Consider the following 19,476-nt stretch of genomic DNA (forward strand, 5'->3'; position numbering starts at 1 on the left):
GGACAAGACTAACAAATGTTACTGCTAACACAGGATAAAAAGAACAAAACAATGTGAGAGGAGAAGTCATCATGTACTTAAAGTGGCACTTAGAGATGAGAGAGGAACTGGTGGTGAGTTATATACTCTCTGACATCACTCTTGTTTTGTTTTTTTTGTTTTTTGTATTTTTTTCACAGTGTATCAGTGCAACGGACAATAATAAACACTTAAATTATTAATGTGGTACACTGCTGTAGATGTACTACACATTTTAGAAAAAACAATATAATATAAGCAATACAAAATCAAACAGTAAGACACAATGACAGACTAACATTCAAATATAATGAGTTAATATAATGTTCATCTCTACAGATTATTAAGAGAAAATGGATAAATGACCATCAAAGAATTATTTAAAACAAGCAAACAGATCTCTATCCAGTACTGTTTATGGGTTGGTGATAAATCTTTTTTAATCATTTTACATTGTTCTATTTGTATTGTGTATGTGTGTATATGTGTACGGCGACCTTGAGAGCCTTGAAAGGCGCCTAACAAATAAAATGTATTATTATTATTATTATTATCTTTTTGTCATATTTTTCTCATCATATATTTCTTTGTATTTTTCTCTGGTTTGATCAGTATAATATAACATTTTGGGGCAAATATACTTATCAATAAACCAAATGCTGATGACAAAATAGCAAAAATCTCCACGGCAACAGTGAATTTTCCTGGAGAGCTGACATAAGCTGGGATAAAAGCGATCCAGACTGCACAGAAGATCAACATGCTGAAGGTGATGAACTTGGCCTCATTGAAATTATCAGGCAGCTTACGGGCTAAAAATGCTAACACTAAACATGTTATTGCCAATAGCCCAATATACCCCAGAACAGCACAGAATGCAGGCTGGGAACCTGTATTACATTCTAAAACTATCTTTGTATTGCTATATTTGAACACTCTATCTGGAAATGGTGGGCTTATGTTAAGCCAGGCAGCACATAACAGAATTTGAACTAAGGTACAAGAACCAACTATAATTCTTTGCTGCGCATGACCAAACTTCACTGCTGTAGAGTTTCCAGGAAATATTGCTTTAAATGCTGCAACCACCACAATAGTTCTGCCTAGAACACAAGACATGCAAAATGCAAAAGTCACTCCAAAAGCAGTATGACGCAGCATACACGTCCACATGGTAGGCTTCCCAATAAATGTGAGTGGACACAGGAAACACAAGAACAGAGAGAAGAGCAAGAAACAGCTGAGCTCGGTGTTGCTGGCCTTGATAACTGGGGTGTCTCTGTATAGAATGAAGATCAACATAGTGGCCATTGACAGAGCAGTCCCCATTAGAGAGACAAACGTGAGGGCAATTCCCATTGGTTCCTGGTAGGACAAGTACTCCATGGTTTTAGGAATACATGCATTTTTTAAACTGTTGGACCAATATTCTTCAGGACATGGAGTGCATTCGACCTCCCCTGTTGCAAATAAACATGCTTTTAGTTACAGGGCCGTCAAGAGTTCTAACATGTGCTCATATTGCATCCCCATGATGCTATATATTATTTTGTATGACTTATAGTATTTGCTGTTATGCTAGACAACTCATATATCCAGGAGTGATTTCAAATGTACAGTCATCTGAACACTGTTTTCGAAATCCATCCGGAAGTCATTTTCAGTTTGATCTGAGGAGCTAGAATTTATACTACCATAAGAGTAACGGAGCTAGGTTTTCCCTGCCACAAGAGAGGAGCTGAATTGTGAAACTTGCTCTAGAATTTGTGTGCAACTTTTGTCAGCTACTTCCACACAAACTCCAGGTCAGGCCTAGGTCAAGTTCCAGTCCTCTTGTGAGAGTATGACAAAACAGCACTCCTGATCGTGTGGCCTTAACATTACCTGTTTTATTGGCTATAGTTCCTTCAGCACAAGGGATGCAGTCAAAGCAGCACACTGGTTTTCCTTTAATTTGAGCCTTCCTGGTTCCCACTGGACAAAGAGTTGAACATACAGATTTGGGTACCTGTGTGATTAAGAATTTCAATATTAATTCTCTTGTAATTTATGTTTGCAGTAAATGTAATTTTCTTCCACCGTTTGTTCTGTCTTCCAGATAATGTCTTTTTCGTTAACTCTGAGCTTATAGTCTCCCTTTGCTGAGAGGAAGTGACCGACTGTGACATGTTGAACTTTGCCCTCAGACATCTGCCAGTTTATGAGGTCATAAGACGGAGGGGGGTTTCCATTTGCATCAAAAAATATGTCGTCTCCAAACATGTTCTGAAAATTCACCTTTTTCAAATTCTCTGTCACCTTAACATTTTGAGAATCATTAGTGCTACTTCATTAAGAATGATCAGGCAAATAGAGATTGGATACATACCAGTTTAGGGCTGATTTCTGACACCTTCTTACACTGTTTAAAGGTTTGGTTGAGTGCAGCTTGACAGAAGAGAAGCTGATGCAGAGCGTGGGCGACTGCATATACAGCATTATACACATTATAGGACGCCCGCAATTGTGTGACATCAAAAAACACATGGTCAGAATCTTTCAGTGTCTCCTTCCCTGTACAGAGTTTCTTTGTTGGTTCATATTCCTCAGTTACTCCATTTATATTTGGAGTACATCCTATCACATCTTCCCAGAATTCCTTCACAAATGCTGCTTCGGGACTGGCATAGGGGTTGATATCTGTGAGGAATGACTTTAGTTTTGGAATTGCTCTTTTGTGCATAACAAATCCCAATGCTCCTCCAAATGATGGGTACATTTCTGGTGTTGAGGGCACAGCTGCTGTGATCCAAGCTTCACTAGCAAGCCACTGAATCCCTGTAATGTTTTGTTTTACTATTTCAAGCATCAAGGGGTACATATCCCCTTCTGGAGCAAAACCGAGTACAACTTTGACGCTTGACATTTTAATCATATCTACAACTTTGAGGATTTTGTCCATGGAGTACGTCCTAAGAACAGTGCCAACAAAGGCCACACAGACACCAAGTTTTTTAGCCTCTTGGATGAATGCTGACACACCGTTTCTCCCATAGTCATCGTCCGACTGCACAGCTCCAATCCAGTGCCAGTTAAAATGTTTTACCAGAGCAGCTAAAGCTTTGGCCTGGAAATAATCACTGGGAATTGTACGAAAAAATGATGGGAATTTGGCTCTGTCGCTGAGGCAGGCACAGGTGGAGAAATAACTCACCTACAGGAGACAATTAGAGCATATGTCATTTCAGCTTACTTCATTTGTGCTGACGGAGAAGACATTAGGAATATTATGCCGTTTTTTTGTTTAATCAAATAGACCATGTAATAACAGAGATTTTAACCATAAACCAGATCAAAATATCTGCATTTTAAAGTTAAAAACTAAAAAATAACTTTCCAAGAATTGTGATCTGCCCTACCACTCAATTATAGGCAGCTTAATCTTATCAATTTGACTCAAAATAAACTCTTTTCTACAGCTTTTTTTTGTGATTTTACCGCATTAAATCAACATTGTCAAGCATTTGCAACCTCATTTGGTACTAAAGCCATTAGAATGTGGCTATATTGAATAATTACACTATTATAATGCAAAGTTATTCCACTTTTTGATAGATATTATTTTCTTGTATTACAATAAACATAGTAATTACAGTATTTTTACAGTATTAAAGTATCAGCAGCAGTTTTATGAAGCTTACAACAGGCACTTGAAACGGCCCCAGAGTCCCGGCCACAGCTATAGACTGAGACGAGCCAGATTCTGCGATGAGAGCAGACACAGCTGGAGTACAGGCCGGTGGTTGAGTCCTCCCTACACCACCAGCCATAGCCAGAGCTGCTTTCAATGCAGTGCTGGGAGATGAACACGAGTTTAAAATCATGTAACCCACGGTCACATTTGGCAAAAGAAGAAGACTCCTGTTCACTTCTTCAATGGCAAATATCATCACTTGTGTCCACCGGAAAACTCGCAGGTTAAATCTGTAAGTGCATCTAATATGTAATAATAATAATAATAATAATAAAAATTTAAAAAGCACACAATAAGATGGTAGAATATTCTTACCCAGTACACGTGGCTGCAGCAGGCTCACTAGGAAACCTTGACGCATTGAAGATCTCTTTGTTGTAAACAGGAAAAATACCTCCAATCATTATTTCTCCCTCTTGAAAAAGACTTGGCAAATTACCCGGCCCCAGTAACTTACAGCTTGATAGTGCATTAGCATAGTGGAGCAGAGAAAACAACATGGATTTCTGTAGCATTTTCATGTTCCTTCTGTCTAAATACAGTGTCAATAACAAATTTGAAATGATCCGAGCTGCTTTATTAAAGACTGATTGAAACCCTCAGGGGAGTTGCCATCAGGTTATTTCATGTTACTGTCCATCAATTTGCAATTTCTTTCCAAAAACTTGGTGCATCTGTAATAACCATGTCACTCATTTAAATAATTGTTACAAAATAAAGTGACAAAGTGGAAGGTCAAAGTGATTTAAACATGTATTAGATATGTCTACAGAAAAGTTTATTAAACATTTCAATTAGACCCAGATAAAATAAAAAGTGAACACAATTTTAATACAGTATCTAAGTTTTACAGTTTTACAGTGTCTAAGTCTTGACAGTGCTTGCGGTGTATCCCAGGGGTAATTATTGAGTCTCAAATCATCATTATCAGTGTAGTTACTATTTATTACTTATATGTATTACCTGTAAGAATCCATATAGTCTCTGAAGTTATGGGAACTTTACTGTTCCAATGGCGAGAACCACCAGAAGAAGCTTTTTTCTGACTACATGTGTAAAAATAAAGTACAGTATTGACCATTTCAAATACCTCTATCCATGTTTTTCAGCTTCCTGTTTATTGGTAATATTTTGAGGACCTTTGGCAATTGAAAAGTGTGATGTGATTATTTGTTTTGAATTGTTTCCATGGTAATGATGCTATGCCTGGTAACAAACAAAGAGAGAGAGAACAGATTTTAAGTGTATTCATGTTGTGTGACTATCTACACACATTGTTATCAAGTAGGCTTTTCCGTAAAACTTATCTGACAGTTTTTAAACAGCTGTACTCAGATATAACTACGAAGTTCTTGTCTGAACTTTTGCCGTCACATGTTTTTTGGAGTTTTGCTGTGGCCTAAATATTATAATATAGCATTTAGGGACAAAAATACATATTAATAATCCAAAACTCGAGGCCAGTATTGCAAATATCTCCACGGCAACGGTGAACTTTCCTGGAGAGCTGACATAAGCGGGGATAAAAGTGATCCAGACTGCACAGAAGATCAACATGCTGAATGTTATCAGCTTTGCTTCATTAAAACTATCAGGCAGTTTTCTTGCAAGAAAAGCCAGCATGAAACACAGTAGTGCAAGACACCCAATGTATCCTAGCACGGCCCAGAAGCCCACAGCTGATCCAACTGCACACTCCAATATAATCTTCTCTTTGTAGTACTTCATATTCTTCTTTGGAATAGGCGGGTTTGTACTTAACCACAGTGTGCAAATGACCACCTGAACTGAAGTTATCATAACCACAGTGAGTCTTTGTTGAAGAGGACCAAACCTCCTCATCATATTATTGCCTGGAAGAGTGGCTCTGAACGCTAACAGAACTAGCATGGTCTTCCCCAGAACACAAGCGATACAGAGAACAAAAGCGATGCCGAACGCAGTGTGGCGCAGCATGCAGGACCACTCAGAGGGACGCCCGATGAAGGTGAGAGAGCACAGGAAACACAGGATCAAGGAGAAGAGCAACAGGAAGCTCAGCTCAGAGTTATTGGCTCTCACTATTGGTGTTTCCTTATGGGTGAAGAAAATGATGAAGACCAGAAGAGATAGAAATACACCAATGCAACTGAATATGGTCAACAGTGTGCCCATAATCTCTTTGTAGGAGAGGTATTCAGTGGGTTTGGATATACACTTCACCTTGTTTTCATTTGACCAGAACTCAGGTGGGCATGCCATGCAGTCCAGGGAATCTAAAAATGAGACAGATTAGAATGAAATGCACCAGTGGCTCTAAATCAATGGTGAATTTAACAAATAAGCAAAGCACTAAACAAGAAGTAAACAAAAGGGAATTCAGAGCAATGTATGTATCAAGAGACAAGGTAAGGTTGGTGTGCGTGCTGTCATTGTAAGACATGCCTCGAATGTTATGTGTCAGTGAGTGTTGGAAGGGGACATCATTGAATGTCCAGAACATGATGATAGTGATTATTTATAGACTAAACGTCTTGATTGAAGAGTAATTATTCCATCAATCAGCCCCGTAACACAGTTTAAAAGCCACTGGGTTATATTATTTCTGATACTTCCTATTTCTTCTCACCTGTTTGGTTGCTTATTGTCCCCTCAGGGCATTTCAAACAATCAAAACAGCACACAGGCCTGTTTTTGTTTATGGCTTTGCGAGTCCCAGGTGGACACGGCTCCCTGCACACAGATCTTACAGCCTAATACATAACAAACCATATATTAATGACATGATCGAAAATCTCACAGGTGCCTTTATTTTGGTACCTTGTTGTTTCCTCCACTCCATGTTATCTTGGAATTTAACACCTGAAGATTTGCTCCCTCTGGTAAAGAAGTGTCATATACACCTATGTTCACAATCTCAGCAGAGCCATTTTCACCTATCTGCCAGTTCACCAAGTCATAGCGAGAGGCAGGGTCTCCATTTTTATCAAAAAATACCCTGTCACCGGTACTTGTAGTGAAGTTCACGTTATGTAGATGTTCTAGCAGCTACACAAGGAAGGATGAGCGTCAGTAATGAGGAATAATCAGGATTGAATCAGGATTTAAACTGATCTGTGGATGCTCAGGTAAATTCAAACTAGTGAGATTTCATATGACAAACTTTCATACCACAAGTTTAATACTGTGTTCCATAAGACAATATGCAGTTATCCAGTGCAACGGATTAATCTTTAAATATTGTTTGTTTTCATTGCGCTGTGGTAAAGCATTTGATTTGTGTTTTTATCACTCACATCTTTAGGCTGGACCTGGCTCTGGCTGACACAGGCCTTCCCAGTGGTGGGGTTCAGTCCGTTCTTACACTGTAGCAGAGAGTGGAGGGCGTACGCAAAGGAGTAGACTGCATTGTACACATTACTCTCTGTTCTGAGGTCTGTAAAGGCTGCGTAGTTATTTGGAATACTCAGCAGATCCTCAGAACCTGTGCACATCGCTGAGGTTTCGGAGGGAGTAAAGGTACAGCCAAAGATATCCGCCCACACTCCTTTGACTATTTCACTCTGTGGCTCCTCCAGTGGATTTAATGTCAGCAGGTAGTCGCCCAGACCGGGCACTGTGGCCTCAGGAATGGCAAAGCCCATTGCACCTTGCAATATGCTCATTCTCTCCGCAGAAGTTAGTTTTGTTTGAGTGATCCATGATTCACTACCAATAAACTGCTTTCCAGTGATGCTATAGTCTTCAATGCGTGAAAGAAAGTCTTCAGTGTATGACAAACCCATGAACAACACTATCACATTAGAAGTAGAGCTTTTAAGAGTTTCTACAATTTTATCCATTCTTTTAGTTCTGGTGTATTTTATGAGATATTCAACGCATATACTATATTGTTTGGACAACTTTAAAAAGGTTTCAGTGCCTTCTAAAGAATACATTTCTAGGGAATAAACAAATCCAACCCAACGCCAGTCAAAGTATTTCATGAGCTCCAACAGACCAGTCACTTGGAAGAAGTCACTTGGCACAGTTCGGAAGAAAGTTGGATATATCTTCTTGTTGCTTAGACAGGCACATGTTGAAAGATGGCTTACCTGGAAAGAATTGAAAAAGAAAATCATTTATTTCAAAATACACTATGATGTGTACAACTGTGTATTACATTGTATCACATAGTGTCACACAAATATTAACTGGACGCTATGGATCGTCATTTGTACAGACAATTAAAGAGAAAAAAATATATGGGAATTGAACTTTATACTCCATCACATATTCAAACTAGTCACTTATTCTTTCCATGTCTGGCTTTAGATTACCTATAAGTTATCTTTAAGTGACCTACATATAAGTCATCATTACAACAGCACAAAAGTTAGTATGTATTTATAAAATCACATTCAATGATCCTATGCTTACATGTGGCACAGACAGGGAGCTAAGAATGTAGTTGATGTATTGTGATATCCCTGACGATGAGTGACCGAGCAGGCCTATCATCTGACCACTGCAGCTCTCCCCATTCAAAGCCTCAATCGCTGCTCTGATCAGGTTTTCACTTCCACAGCCATTGTACAAGCGATAACCCAGTGTAATTCCTGGAAGTAACTTTGGGTTCCTGTTAATCTCCGCAATAGTGAAGATTACAGTGCGGGCAAATCTTAGCTCTCTGTGATTCCACCTGCAAACACACACATATACACATTGACAACAGATGCAGTTTCCATGTTTAAGACGTTGACATAAATGGCATACAGAACATTACTTCGAGCATATATCCTGTGGTATGTCTGTAAAATCCGGATATAAGTAAATCCTTGTGCTGGTGATGCTGAATACACCTGCTAGTATAAAATCACCTTCTTGCGAGAACTCTAAGTACCCACTTTTGCCTATAAAGGTACATGTTTGGTTATCACAGTTGGTCCTAACAAGCAAAGTCAAAAAACAGATTATAACCTGCCTCATTTCTGTACCCTGCCTACTCTGGGTTCTCGAGGTCAACCTGTCATATTTTTATAGCTTTTTCTTTCTTAAGAGCAGCCAATCAAAAAGCTCCAACAATTCTCCATAGATTGTATTGTTTTTACCTGTGTCATGGGGTGCAAATATCTATTAAGTGGGAGGACTATGTTAAGCAAATCCATGAAAAATATGAATTAATCAATCATGCACAATAAGAAATAATAATATGACAGCAATTATAATGCATTTTAATAATGTAATTTATTGTTTATATCAGTATTTAAATCTATATCAATATTTAATTCAAAAAGAAACAAATGAATGTGTAAAACCTGTATTCGGAAACTAAAGCAACATTTTTCAGTAAATTCTTGTCAAATGTTTAGATGCATACTGCCTGCACAAAAACTGTATTGATCACAAGCCTAAATGAGTTGGCAGGGGTAGGGCATTTGAGTTTCTTACCTCTACCCCTGCTCCAGGGGTCACTCACAGCCTTCACTCTTCCCTCTTCTTCACTCTGCCTCTACAGTGTGAACAGAGGCTCCAGAAAACACTCAGCAATAACGTTCATTTTATTTTGCAATAACTAATTTGATTTTGTGGCACACAGTTTTGTGCATCATTGGCTCTATTTTAACTCATTCACTCTTTTTACGCCGTGTGGATTGTCGTCAAATGTCCTATAGCATAAACAGGATAGACAAATGCTAAAAAGTGCGTGATGATAAGGTGGATGCCATCTGCTGCCCTTTGTGCTGCTCAAAATAACATATTATACACCTATGTTTTTATTTTTAGTCTATCCGTCTGTTATTCATGGAATTACGAGCACACACACGTGATCAACTAATCTCTCTGTAGATTTTATGGCCAAGCACAGCAATACAGCTCTCTCTATATATATTTGTGTTGAATTCTTAGAGAAGCAACATGAAACAAGAGGTCAAGAGTCTGAAGAAAAGTTGCAGTGTACACTCAGTTGAGAGGTGATCTGCTGCAGCTCATCTCTCCAGTCCTATATGTCTCAAGGATTCAGAGGCTTTTCGTCTTGTTACTTTAAAGATCTCATTTCAACAATAATGAATCTATTTGCACTGCACTTTTACACTGTTGTCCATACGGTATATTTTGTATTTATTCAAAGCCTATTCATCTTATTGTTTGTAGATCTTTATGTCTATGTCCACCTGATGAAGACACTGGAGAGACTGGTCCTTGGCCACCTCCGCTCCACCATGAGCTCAACGATGGACCCGCTGCAGTTTGCGTAGTGGCCTGGCATCGGAGTGGAGGACGCCGTCAGCTACCTGCTGCACCGCTCACTGTCTCACCTGGAGAACCTCGGCAGCACTGTGAGGATTCTCTTCTTTGACTTCTCCAGTGCTTTCAACACCATCCAGCCACTGCTCCTGAGGGACAAGCTGGAGACCGCCGGGGTGGACTGTGACCTGGCAGACTGGATCCTGGACTATCTCACAAACCGACCCCAGTTTGTGAGAGCCAAGAACTGCGTGTCTGATCTCATGACCTGCAGTGTGGGGGCGCCCCAGGGCACTGTCCTCGCGCCCTTTCTTTTCACCCTTTACACTGCAGACTTCAGACACAACACGGACAGCTGCGTCCTGCAGAAGTTCTCTGATGACTCTGCCATCATTGGCCTCATCAAGGATGACAACGATGTGGAGTACAGAGGACTAACACAGGACTTTGTGGACTGGTGTCAGCAGAACCACCTCATCATCAATGCAGGGAAGACCAAGGAGATGGTGGTGGACTTCCGCAGACGCCACTCTACTGCTCCCTCAGTGAACATCCAGGGAAGGGACATTGAGAGAGTGGACTCATACAAGTACCTGGGTGTTCATCTGAACAACAAACTGGACTGGACTCACAACACAGATGCACTGTACAGGAAGGGCCAGAGCAGGCTCTATCTCCTGGGGAGACTCAGGTCTTTTGGAGTGAGAGGGCCACTCCTGAAGACCTTCTATGATTCTGTGGTGGCATCAGCCATCCTGTACGGTGTGGTCTGCTGGAACAGCAGCATCACAGAGAGGAAGAGGAAGAAGCTGGACAAGGTCATCAAGAAGTCCAGCTCCATCCTGGGCTGTCCTCTGGACTCAGTGCAGGAGGTCGGGGACAGGAGGGTCCTGGCTAAGGTAATTTCTATGCCGGGCCATGAGTCTCATCCCCTGCAGGACGCTCTGTCTGCCCTGGAGAGCAACTTCAGTGACAGACTGATTCACCCTTGCTGTGTGAAGGAGAGGTTTCACAGGTCTTTCCTTCCTGCTGCTGTCAGACTGTACAATGAACACTGTTAACACTGAACATGTGTCATTCAACCACACCCATGTGCAAAACTCAAGTCACTTTACGGAGATGTTACATTGGAGTCTATTTTTAGTTTATTTTTAAGTCTATTTTTTAAATTATTTTAAGTTATTTATCTATTATCTTGTTTTATTGCATGTACCACTTTCCTTCTGTTCTTTAACTGTGCGGTGAAATACTGGAATTTCCCCACTGTGGGACTAATAAAGGCAAATTTGGCTTACCTTATCTTATATCAGTTTATATGCTTTACTATTATTTTTCTTATCACCAGTGCAAATTCCTGAACTGAATTTTGGCAATAATACCTTTTCTTATCGTATATAGTTGTGACAGATTATTACAGTGTCAAAAGCAGTACTCAGTAGGATTAAGTGTTACTGTTTTGGCAGATGACATTATAAGGGGTATTCATTGGGACAGGATGTTTGTTACTGTGTCATCAAGGCGCTTAACTACTACATTTTCCAAGGAATTTAGGAATGACCCTGGTGACGAACTTAACTTTTTAACATTCAATACATCTGTAATGATCTAAACACTGTAAGGCTTAATAGTGCTAGCTCATATGTACATAACATGGTGTACTATTACATATATTCCTGGTGTCTGTGTAGACCCTCAGTCGTCCAAGTCTGATCCATAGCAAACAACGAAGTTAAATCTGTCAACTGGACAAACCTTGTAGGAGTGAAGACGTTTCGCTGCTCATCCAAGCCGCTTCTTCAGTTCTGGTCAGATTGCTGGTGGCCACTGCCTTTTAAATCTAACTGAGGGGAGGGGCTAACTACACTGAAACTGTAAACAGCTATTGTCTCCAGTTTCAGCTGAAACTACCCTATTCAGCTCTTAACGACCCTGCTATTGTTCTCATTGTTCTGGGTCTGAGGATGGAGTTGTAGATGGGGGAGAGATTATGTCTCAGGCCTCCATTTCTGTTTAAGGAAGGATTCTCTTTCCTAACAAAAATAGCTTTATTAACTCCTCTCTCAAACCATTTCTTTTCTCTGGCTAAGATCTGAACTTCACTATCTTCAAAGGAGTGGTTAGTGGCTTTAAGATGGAGATGTATGGCGGACTGGGGTCCAGAGGAACTCTCCCGCCGGTGTTGGTACATCGTCTTATGGAGCAGCTGTTTAGTTTCTCCAATGTAACGCTCACTGCACTCTTCACTACACTGAATGGAGTAGACTACATTACTTTGTTTATGGCTCGGAGTTTTGTCCTTAGGGTGAACCAATTTTTGCCTTAAAGTGTTTGTGGGTTTGAAAAAGACAGGAATCTCATACTGTCTGAAGATTCTCTGAAGTTTTTCAGACACACCCGCAGTGTAAGGGACAGTAACACCTCTGCTTCTAGGTTCAGATTCCCTGTTGTCCTGTTTTTTTAGCTCTCTTAGATCTATTGAAGGCCCATTTTGGATATCCACAAGCAGAGAGGGCTTTCTCCACATGTTGCTCCTCCTTTACTTTTCCCTCTGTGTTTGTAGGCACCACTTGAGCTTTGTGGTGTAGTGTCCGGATCACTCCGAGTTTGTGCTGCAGTGGATGGTGTGAGTCAAACAGCAGGTATTGGTGCGTATGAGTAGGCTTCCTGTAAACTTCTACCTGGAGTCGCCTGTCCTCTCCTATTGTTACTGCACAATCTAAAAAGGCCAGTTTGTTCTCCTTGACTTCTTCCTGTGTGAACTTGATGTTAGGATCCACAGCATTCCTGGTATACGCACATTCTAGTATTACTTGTTTCATTGCACTTTTAGTTAGATGCCAAACTGATTTTCATTGCACTGTACTGTTGCCATAAAGTTTAATCTAGTACTTAGTCTCCAGTGATTTTCAAAAGTCCTTTTCCATAGCCACACACCACTGAAATAAACACTTTTGTGGGGAAAAAACTACAAACTAAAATGTTTCTGATGAATTTATTTAATAAGAAAATTATGGGAAATACAATTAAATACAATTAATTTAACTTCAATATTATTAACAATGTCTAGGATACTCTTACAATCACTACACATTTTGTAAAACATCTGGCATTTTTAGCATACACAACCATATGAAGCCATATTGAATCAGGTGATACTTTTCTTTTTGGCCATTCCATTTGGATGAACAAGATAATTAACCCATGTATGTAGCATACAGCAGGTTCAAAGCTCATCATGTATTGTTTTACATAGATAGAAAGGAAATAAGTCAACACTGACCAACAGAAACTCACTACTATTATTAAAAACAGTGGAGAACAAGTTATTTTAGTAACAATATGCACATATTTTGGTATAAAGGGTACAGTGTCATTTGCACTTAAGACAGAAACCCAGACTGCAACATGGGTCCTCATGAGGAAGGTTATTACTGACAAAGGATAACAAAAAATCATTGTTAAAAACAGTGCTTTTGATAAAAATCCATCATAAATAATTGTTTGTGGAGGAGCTTTGAAATGTTGCATGTAGATTTCAAGCAGCACTACTGTAATTACTGTATTCCATTTACAATACAAGCCTATATGGGGAAAAAAAAAAGTATATAATTAATGTTCTAGAACTTTCATAACAGTGAAATCCTCCTTTAATCTTACCTTGTTGTGTTGTACAGGAAATAGGTGAGATCTGTAGATTAGAACTAATACGTTAACATTTTATAAGAACTTGCGTATTGTGAAAAATAAGACAATAATGGACAAACCTGGACAATGCAGATGGACTGAGTATTTTGTGCATTAATAAGGTCCTTAAAGCAGCCACAGACTATAGAGAAGGGAATCAAACATTGAGTCTTGTTTACAATACTTGGTTGAATTTTGGCCTCATTGCTGCACGACATAAATGATAAACTGCATAGCAAATGTCTGCTTTCAAGAGAAGTGGCACAAACACATTTGAAAATCTGTCAGAAACACACATATAACAGGGTTAAAATATTTAAGGCAGATCACATAATTAAAATTCAAAGGCAGTAACTTACATCTGCATTAACATTAGTCCAGCGCAGAAAATATGTGAGTATTTGTGTATTGTTATAATCACACGTGGAGATATTTGCAGACTGCCCTTTGCGATGACTTTTTTGTTTATATCTTCTATTTGTGTTGTACTTCCCATATGACATGTATGCATCCTCAAAGACAACAGTCACAAAAGGAGATCTGAATGACATAAATATTTGCAAATGACAGGAATGTTTTGAATACAATGCGTATCACATCTCATTCCATATTCGTATAATGGCACAATTTAGAACAGACTCAGATTTCTAGTCTCTATGGGAATAATCTAATTGCTAGCTAAACCATTATGAATTTCTGTCTGAAATTAGCAGTTCCCCACAGACTAATTCATTCATTATGGGCCAATTTATCCACATCTGTGAGGAGTCAAATTTGACTTAATAAACATAATTATAAGAAGAAAACATAAGCAAATGGGAAAATCTGACAGTCATTGGCAGCATATACTCACATTGCTGGTGTCACATATTTGCAGTCATGAGCAAACCAATTGCAAGCATTGCTGTATATGCCAGGATTCTCGTCAGTGTGTGAGTGCTCGGGTAGTCTGCACCTCGGACCACATGGCAGCGTCCACACTAATAATGGAAAGGCTAAAACCAGTGGTGTCATCTCAGAGACTCGCCTTTGGCACAGTCCCTGTCGCAGCAACACTGGGCTTTATAGTTTCCAGTGAGTAACACAGGTGTGAAAGACAATGCAGTTTGCCATTGTTCCACGCATGTGCAAGAAAAAAACATTCGCAACTTAAGGTAAATACACCTGAGACACATTTTTCCCTAAGAATGACTGACCACCCACCTTTGTTGTGATGAGCTCAGTCCATGTGCAGCCATAAGGAGACAGGGAAGTGCCAGTGTTTCACATCAAAGTTGGTTGGCATTAAAAAAAAAGATGGAACCGATTAATCTCAAATCTGGTCAAAGTTGCAATTTGGTTGTGCATTATTAAACACATCACTGAATCATAATTAACTCAAACAAATTTTACATATATAGTTAGCAAGCTTAGAAAAAATGCTCATACACCATTGACCCCAGCCAGATACTGTACGTCCTGTTGCGTGTTTGTTTATTCATATAAGCTAAAGCACAGACTATTGTGTACAAAGTGATAGATGACCTTTCTGTAATCCAAGATACATATTGTTAATAGTGAATGTCCTTTTGAGTCTTTCCCATGATGTGCCTTTTGGTGTTTTTTTTCAGACTGAAATAAAATTATAAAAACCTTTGGTACAAATATACATAACAGAAGACCGTAACTAGAGGACAGAATAGCAAATATCTCCACAGCGACAGTAAACTTTCCAGGAGAGCTGACATAAGCTGGGATAAAAGTGATCCAGACTGCACAGAAGATCAACATGCTGAAGGTGATGAACTTGGCCTCATTAAAGTTATCAGGAAGTTTACGAGCAAAGAATGCCAACACAAAACACAACAAAGCTAACAGACCTATGTATCCAAGAGCTGCGCAGAAACCAACATGTGACCCTAAGTTACACTCTAAAATAATTATATCTTTAAAATACAGCATGTTCCTATTTGGAAAAGGAGGGTCAATGGTTAACCACAGAATACAGATAAGGACCTGGATAAAAGTAGCTCCAAAAACACTGAGTCTCTGCTGAACAGGTCCAAACCATTTCATGACATTACTTCCTGGAAGTGTGGCTCTGAAGGCCATCAGCACCACTATAGTCTTCCCCAGAACACAAGAGATACAGAGGACAAAGGTGATGCTGAACGCAGTGTGGCGCAGCATGCAGGACCACTCAGAGGGACGGCCGATGAAGGTGAGAGAGCACAGGAAACACAGGCTCAGAGAGAAGAGCAACAGGAAGCTCAGCTCAGAGTTATTGGCTCTCACTATTGGAGAATGTCTGTACCGAAGGAAGACTGCAAAAATCAAAAGTGTCAAAAAAGTTCCAATAAAACAGAAACATGTCAAAACTATTCCCATGATTTCAGAAAATGACAAGAATTCAGTGTCTTTCAACACACATCTGTCCTGATTTGCATTAGGCCAATATTCAGAGGGACATGTAAAGCAATCCAGAGAGTCTGCAAATAAACATGAAAAAGGAACATTTAAATTCTTATATTGTCACTTAATAATTTTCATAAATTATATATATATTTGTTATTATTTGTTTATTTGGACAGGACAGCTGTGCGCTCTTAACAAAGCTTTGTTCTTGATTTGGACAAACACGCTGACATATATTCACCAGTACACTTAAACACTCGAGGCAAGGCCCACTGCTGCATTTATTTGAATTTTTTAAAAAGTAACAAGAACTTTTTTTGTTTTTTTAACAAACCTGTTGCATTACTGATTTCTGCTTCTCCACATGGGATGCAGTCAAAGCAGCACACTGGTTTGGTTTTGTAAATAACTTTTCTTTGTCCTGGGGGACAGCTGTCACTGCACACAGACACTGGCACCTGGTTCACAGAATTATGCAGTTTAAATTCTAAAAAATATTTTTCTGAATGACATGGTGACTGCTAATCCACAAATATCCAAACAGGCCAAGGTAAATATGTACCGTCTGTCTGCCTCCTCCCCAAACCACGTGAGTGCTGGTCATTTGGACTTGATGGTCATGGGGCAGAGTGGGATCATAGAAGCCCACTGTGGTGGTGTGCATGATGCTTGATGCCATACTTTGGATATTAATAAGTTCATATTGTGCAAATATATTGCCATTCTCATCAAAGGTCACCCTCTCCCCTTGACTTGTCATGAAATTCACCTTTTGTAAATATTGGAGCACCTGTACAGTATGAAAATAAATACATATTAGTGTTCAAGCTTATCCCTTGACTTATGCACTAATATTACCAGAAGATGCTTATTTTAGCCCGACCCTCTCACCTGCCAAGGTTCTATGGGTTGATTATTGTTGGAACTTGAGTTCCTTCTTTCACTAATCAAGGCATGGAGTGCGTGTGCCACTGCATACACAGACTTGTACACATTATTCACAAATCTTAGGTCAGAAACATCAGTGAAATACGTGTCCACATTTTGCAGGCTCTCTATCCCGGTGCATGCTTTCATCTCTGTATTTGTTGAATTAGCCAGAGAACATTCAAATATATATTCCCAGAATTCTCTGATAAATTGACTATTAGGAAATTGTGAGGGGTGGAGTTGTCTGAGGTGGTCCTCCAAACCAGGGATATTTGCTTTGCTCACAACAAATCCTAAAGAACCAACCAGAATGCTGCTGCCTTCACTGTCACTGAGAGAGGAATCTGAGATCCAAGCATCACTTCCAACCCACTGTAGACTCGTAATGTTATTTTTATACAACTCTGCAGCCAGGACCGTGACCTCCCTGTGAGACATGAAAGCCACAATGACTTTTGAGGTGGAGCGCTTAACAGTTTCCACCACTTTGTCCAATGCACTAGCTGGCCCAGACTGCTCAAATGCTTCATAGTACTCAATGCACACTCCCTCTTCCACTGCAGCCTGTATAAATGCATTAATGCCGTTGACACCATAAGCATTAAGGTTGCTTATGGCTCCGACCCACATCCAGCCAAAGTGCTTGACCAGTTTAGCCAGTGCCCGACTCTGATGCTCGTCACTGGGAATCGTCCTGAAGAAGGATGGGAACTCTTCTCTGTCACTCAGACAAGCACAGGTCGCAAAGTGGCTGACCTGTGTGGGGAAAACACAACGCTAACAGAAGATGTGATTGGAAAACTGCATTCAAATTATAATGTGGTGGTAGGTCATGAGGCAGGGACATACTGTGAAATAAAAACAGAATTGCCCGTAGCTTGTATGCCGTAGTTGTAATTTACATAATACAGTAATTCCAGGAGACAATAATTCATTCAAGTACTAAAAAACTCAAAACAAAACATGAAAACACGACTGATTTATTATTTAAGATAATGGTCAAATTTGTATTCAATATTTTTATATTTTGAAAGTACATGAAGTAGTCATTTACCACTGGGACTTGAAACCTTCCTATTACACGAGCAAATGCCATAGTGGGTGCAGAGCCAGAGTGTCCCAGGACAGCCGTAGCAGAACCAGGCCCTGAGCAGGTCCCATCCAGCTGCTCCTTCTGACCATTGGCCAGAACTATAGCTGACATAACAATATTGGACATACCACAGGCGTTATAGATCTTGTAGCCTATGGTGTGACGTGGGAGAAGACCAGGATTCTTGTTAATTTCATGAATCGCAAAAATCATTGTCTGAGCAAATTTGAATTCTCGCTCATTGAGGCTAGAAAGAGAGATACAAAATTAGAATATAACAACACATCAGAAACCGTAGCACACAAGCATACATACTTCATGCATGTAGGAGCAGTGGGTTTGGTGGTGAATGTAGGAACACTGCCTCTATACGCTGTTCGAAAGGTGAAGATGCCACCCAGAATGATGTCTCCGCTCTGAGACAGTTCAGGAGGCTGGATCTGACCCAACGGCTTACAAAGACTTGAGCACCTATGTACCAGCCAAACAAGGGAGAGCAGCACCCAGCACCCCATCATCCCACCCACAAACAATACATGCAACCTGCGACCTCTTTATATGCTCTTTACATCTGATCAGGTTAACAACGCACTTCCATTTGAATACCCACAGGAGAAACCAGTTTAACACTGAGCATGTGCGTTAAGAAATTGTACATGTAAGTTTTGAAAAATGTCACGTCCACTGACTACCAGGGCTTTACACAACTTCAGTCCAGTCAAAGTTAGAAGAGCCTGGTCGCTACGTGGCCCAAGAGAAGAAACACACAAGAACTCACACATTGTTGGGGGCAAACGCACACACAGAGATGCAAGACTTTTAGGCACCACCAGCACCAGCTCACAGTGGGATAAGGCAGTTGTAGGGGTAGAGTGGTTGGGTGGAAGTGCATGTGGGATTGTTTTGTGTTTGTATGAAATGTATGTATGTTTGATTGACTGATTGAACTTGGGTGGCTACATTCGATCCAACGTACAGTGTGTGATTGTGCAATTGTCGATTCCTACTTCTCCCTTACTATTCACAGAGCAAATAAAACTCATGAAAAGATTGTGGGTTTTTGGCATTTTTAATCAGTGAGTGAGTGAATACATACACTTCAAAAATACAAATGGTGAATATGGAAAACACTGGAAGGGCCTCCATGATAATTGCTATGTCTCATTCTAACCAGGCTTTCACTATTACCTGTGGTGGAGTGGCACCTGCCAAAACATTTTGATAACCCTTACAGTCTTTTGTTATGTGGGAAATGATCACACTGAGACATAATATTTAAAAATACTTATTAATATTTCGAGAAGGACATTAACACATTTCAACCACTAGGTTGGTCTTCTTCAGGGCATTCAATGTTAAAACAGTGCCACAGTGTCACTAAATACAAAAACATATAAATTAAAATAACTATTTTACC

The 19,476-nt window shown here is 39.8% G+C and overlaps 3 protein-coding genes across 3 annotated transcripts; all 3 read right to left on the reverse strand.

Moving 5' to 3' along the window:
• Positions 1 to 579: 579 nt before the first annotated feature.
• Positions 580 to 4,209, reverse strand: LOC117380584 (extracellular calcium-sensing receptor-like). Its single transcript, XM_033977411.2, has 6 exons — positions 4,067 to 4,209; positions 3,699 to 3,981; positions 2,387 to 3,211; positions 2,098 to 2,316; positions 1,903 to 2,026; positions 580 to 1,478 (listed from the first exon to the last, which is right to left on the reverse strand). The coding sequence occupies exons 1-6, from the start codon at positions 4,153 to 4,155 to the stop codon at positions 580 to 582; spliced, it is 2,439 nt and encodes an 812-aa protein (XP_033833302.2). The 5' UTR covers positions 4,156 to 4,209.
• An 883-nt stretch (positions 4,210 to 5,092) lies between these two features.
• Positions 5,093 to 9,980, reverse strand: LOC117380585 (extracellular calcium-sensing receptor-like). Its single transcript, XM_033977412.2, has 7 exons — positions 9,886 to 9,980; positions 8,150 to 8,411; positions 7,731 to 7,824; positions 7,027 to 7,523; positions 6,551 to 6,778; positions 6,360 to 6,483; positions 5,093 to 6,006 (listed from the first exon to the last, which is right to left on the reverse strand). Exons 1-7 carry the CDS (start codon positions 9,978 to 9,980, stop codon positions 5,093 to 5,095), a joined length of 2,214 nt encoding a protein of 737 aa, XP_033833303.2.
• Positions 9,981 to 15,192: 5,212 nt separating this feature from the next.
• Positions 15,193 to 18,520, reverse strand: LOC117380343 (extracellular calcium-sensing receptor-like). Its single transcript, XM_033977139.2, is given in 7 exon segments — positions 15,193 to 15,246; positions 15,248 to 16,110; positions 16,371 to 16,494; positions 16,599 to 16,826; positions 16,928 to 17,722; positions 18,021 to 18,306; positions 18,375 to 18,520. Coding segments are annotated over 7 exon segments (2,355 nt in total). The 5' UTR covers positions 18,380 to 18,520.
• Positions 18,521 to 19,476: the final 956 nt, after the last annotated feature.

This window comes from Periophthalmus magnuspinnatus, chromosome 13 (genome assembly GCF_009829125.3).
Source record: "Periophthalmus magnuspinnatus isolate fPerMag1 chromosome 13, fPerMag1.2.pri, whole genome shotgun sequence".
NCBI lineage: Eukaryota > Metazoa > Chordata > Actinopteri > Gobiiformes > Gobiidae > Periophthalmus > Periophthalmus magnuspinnatus.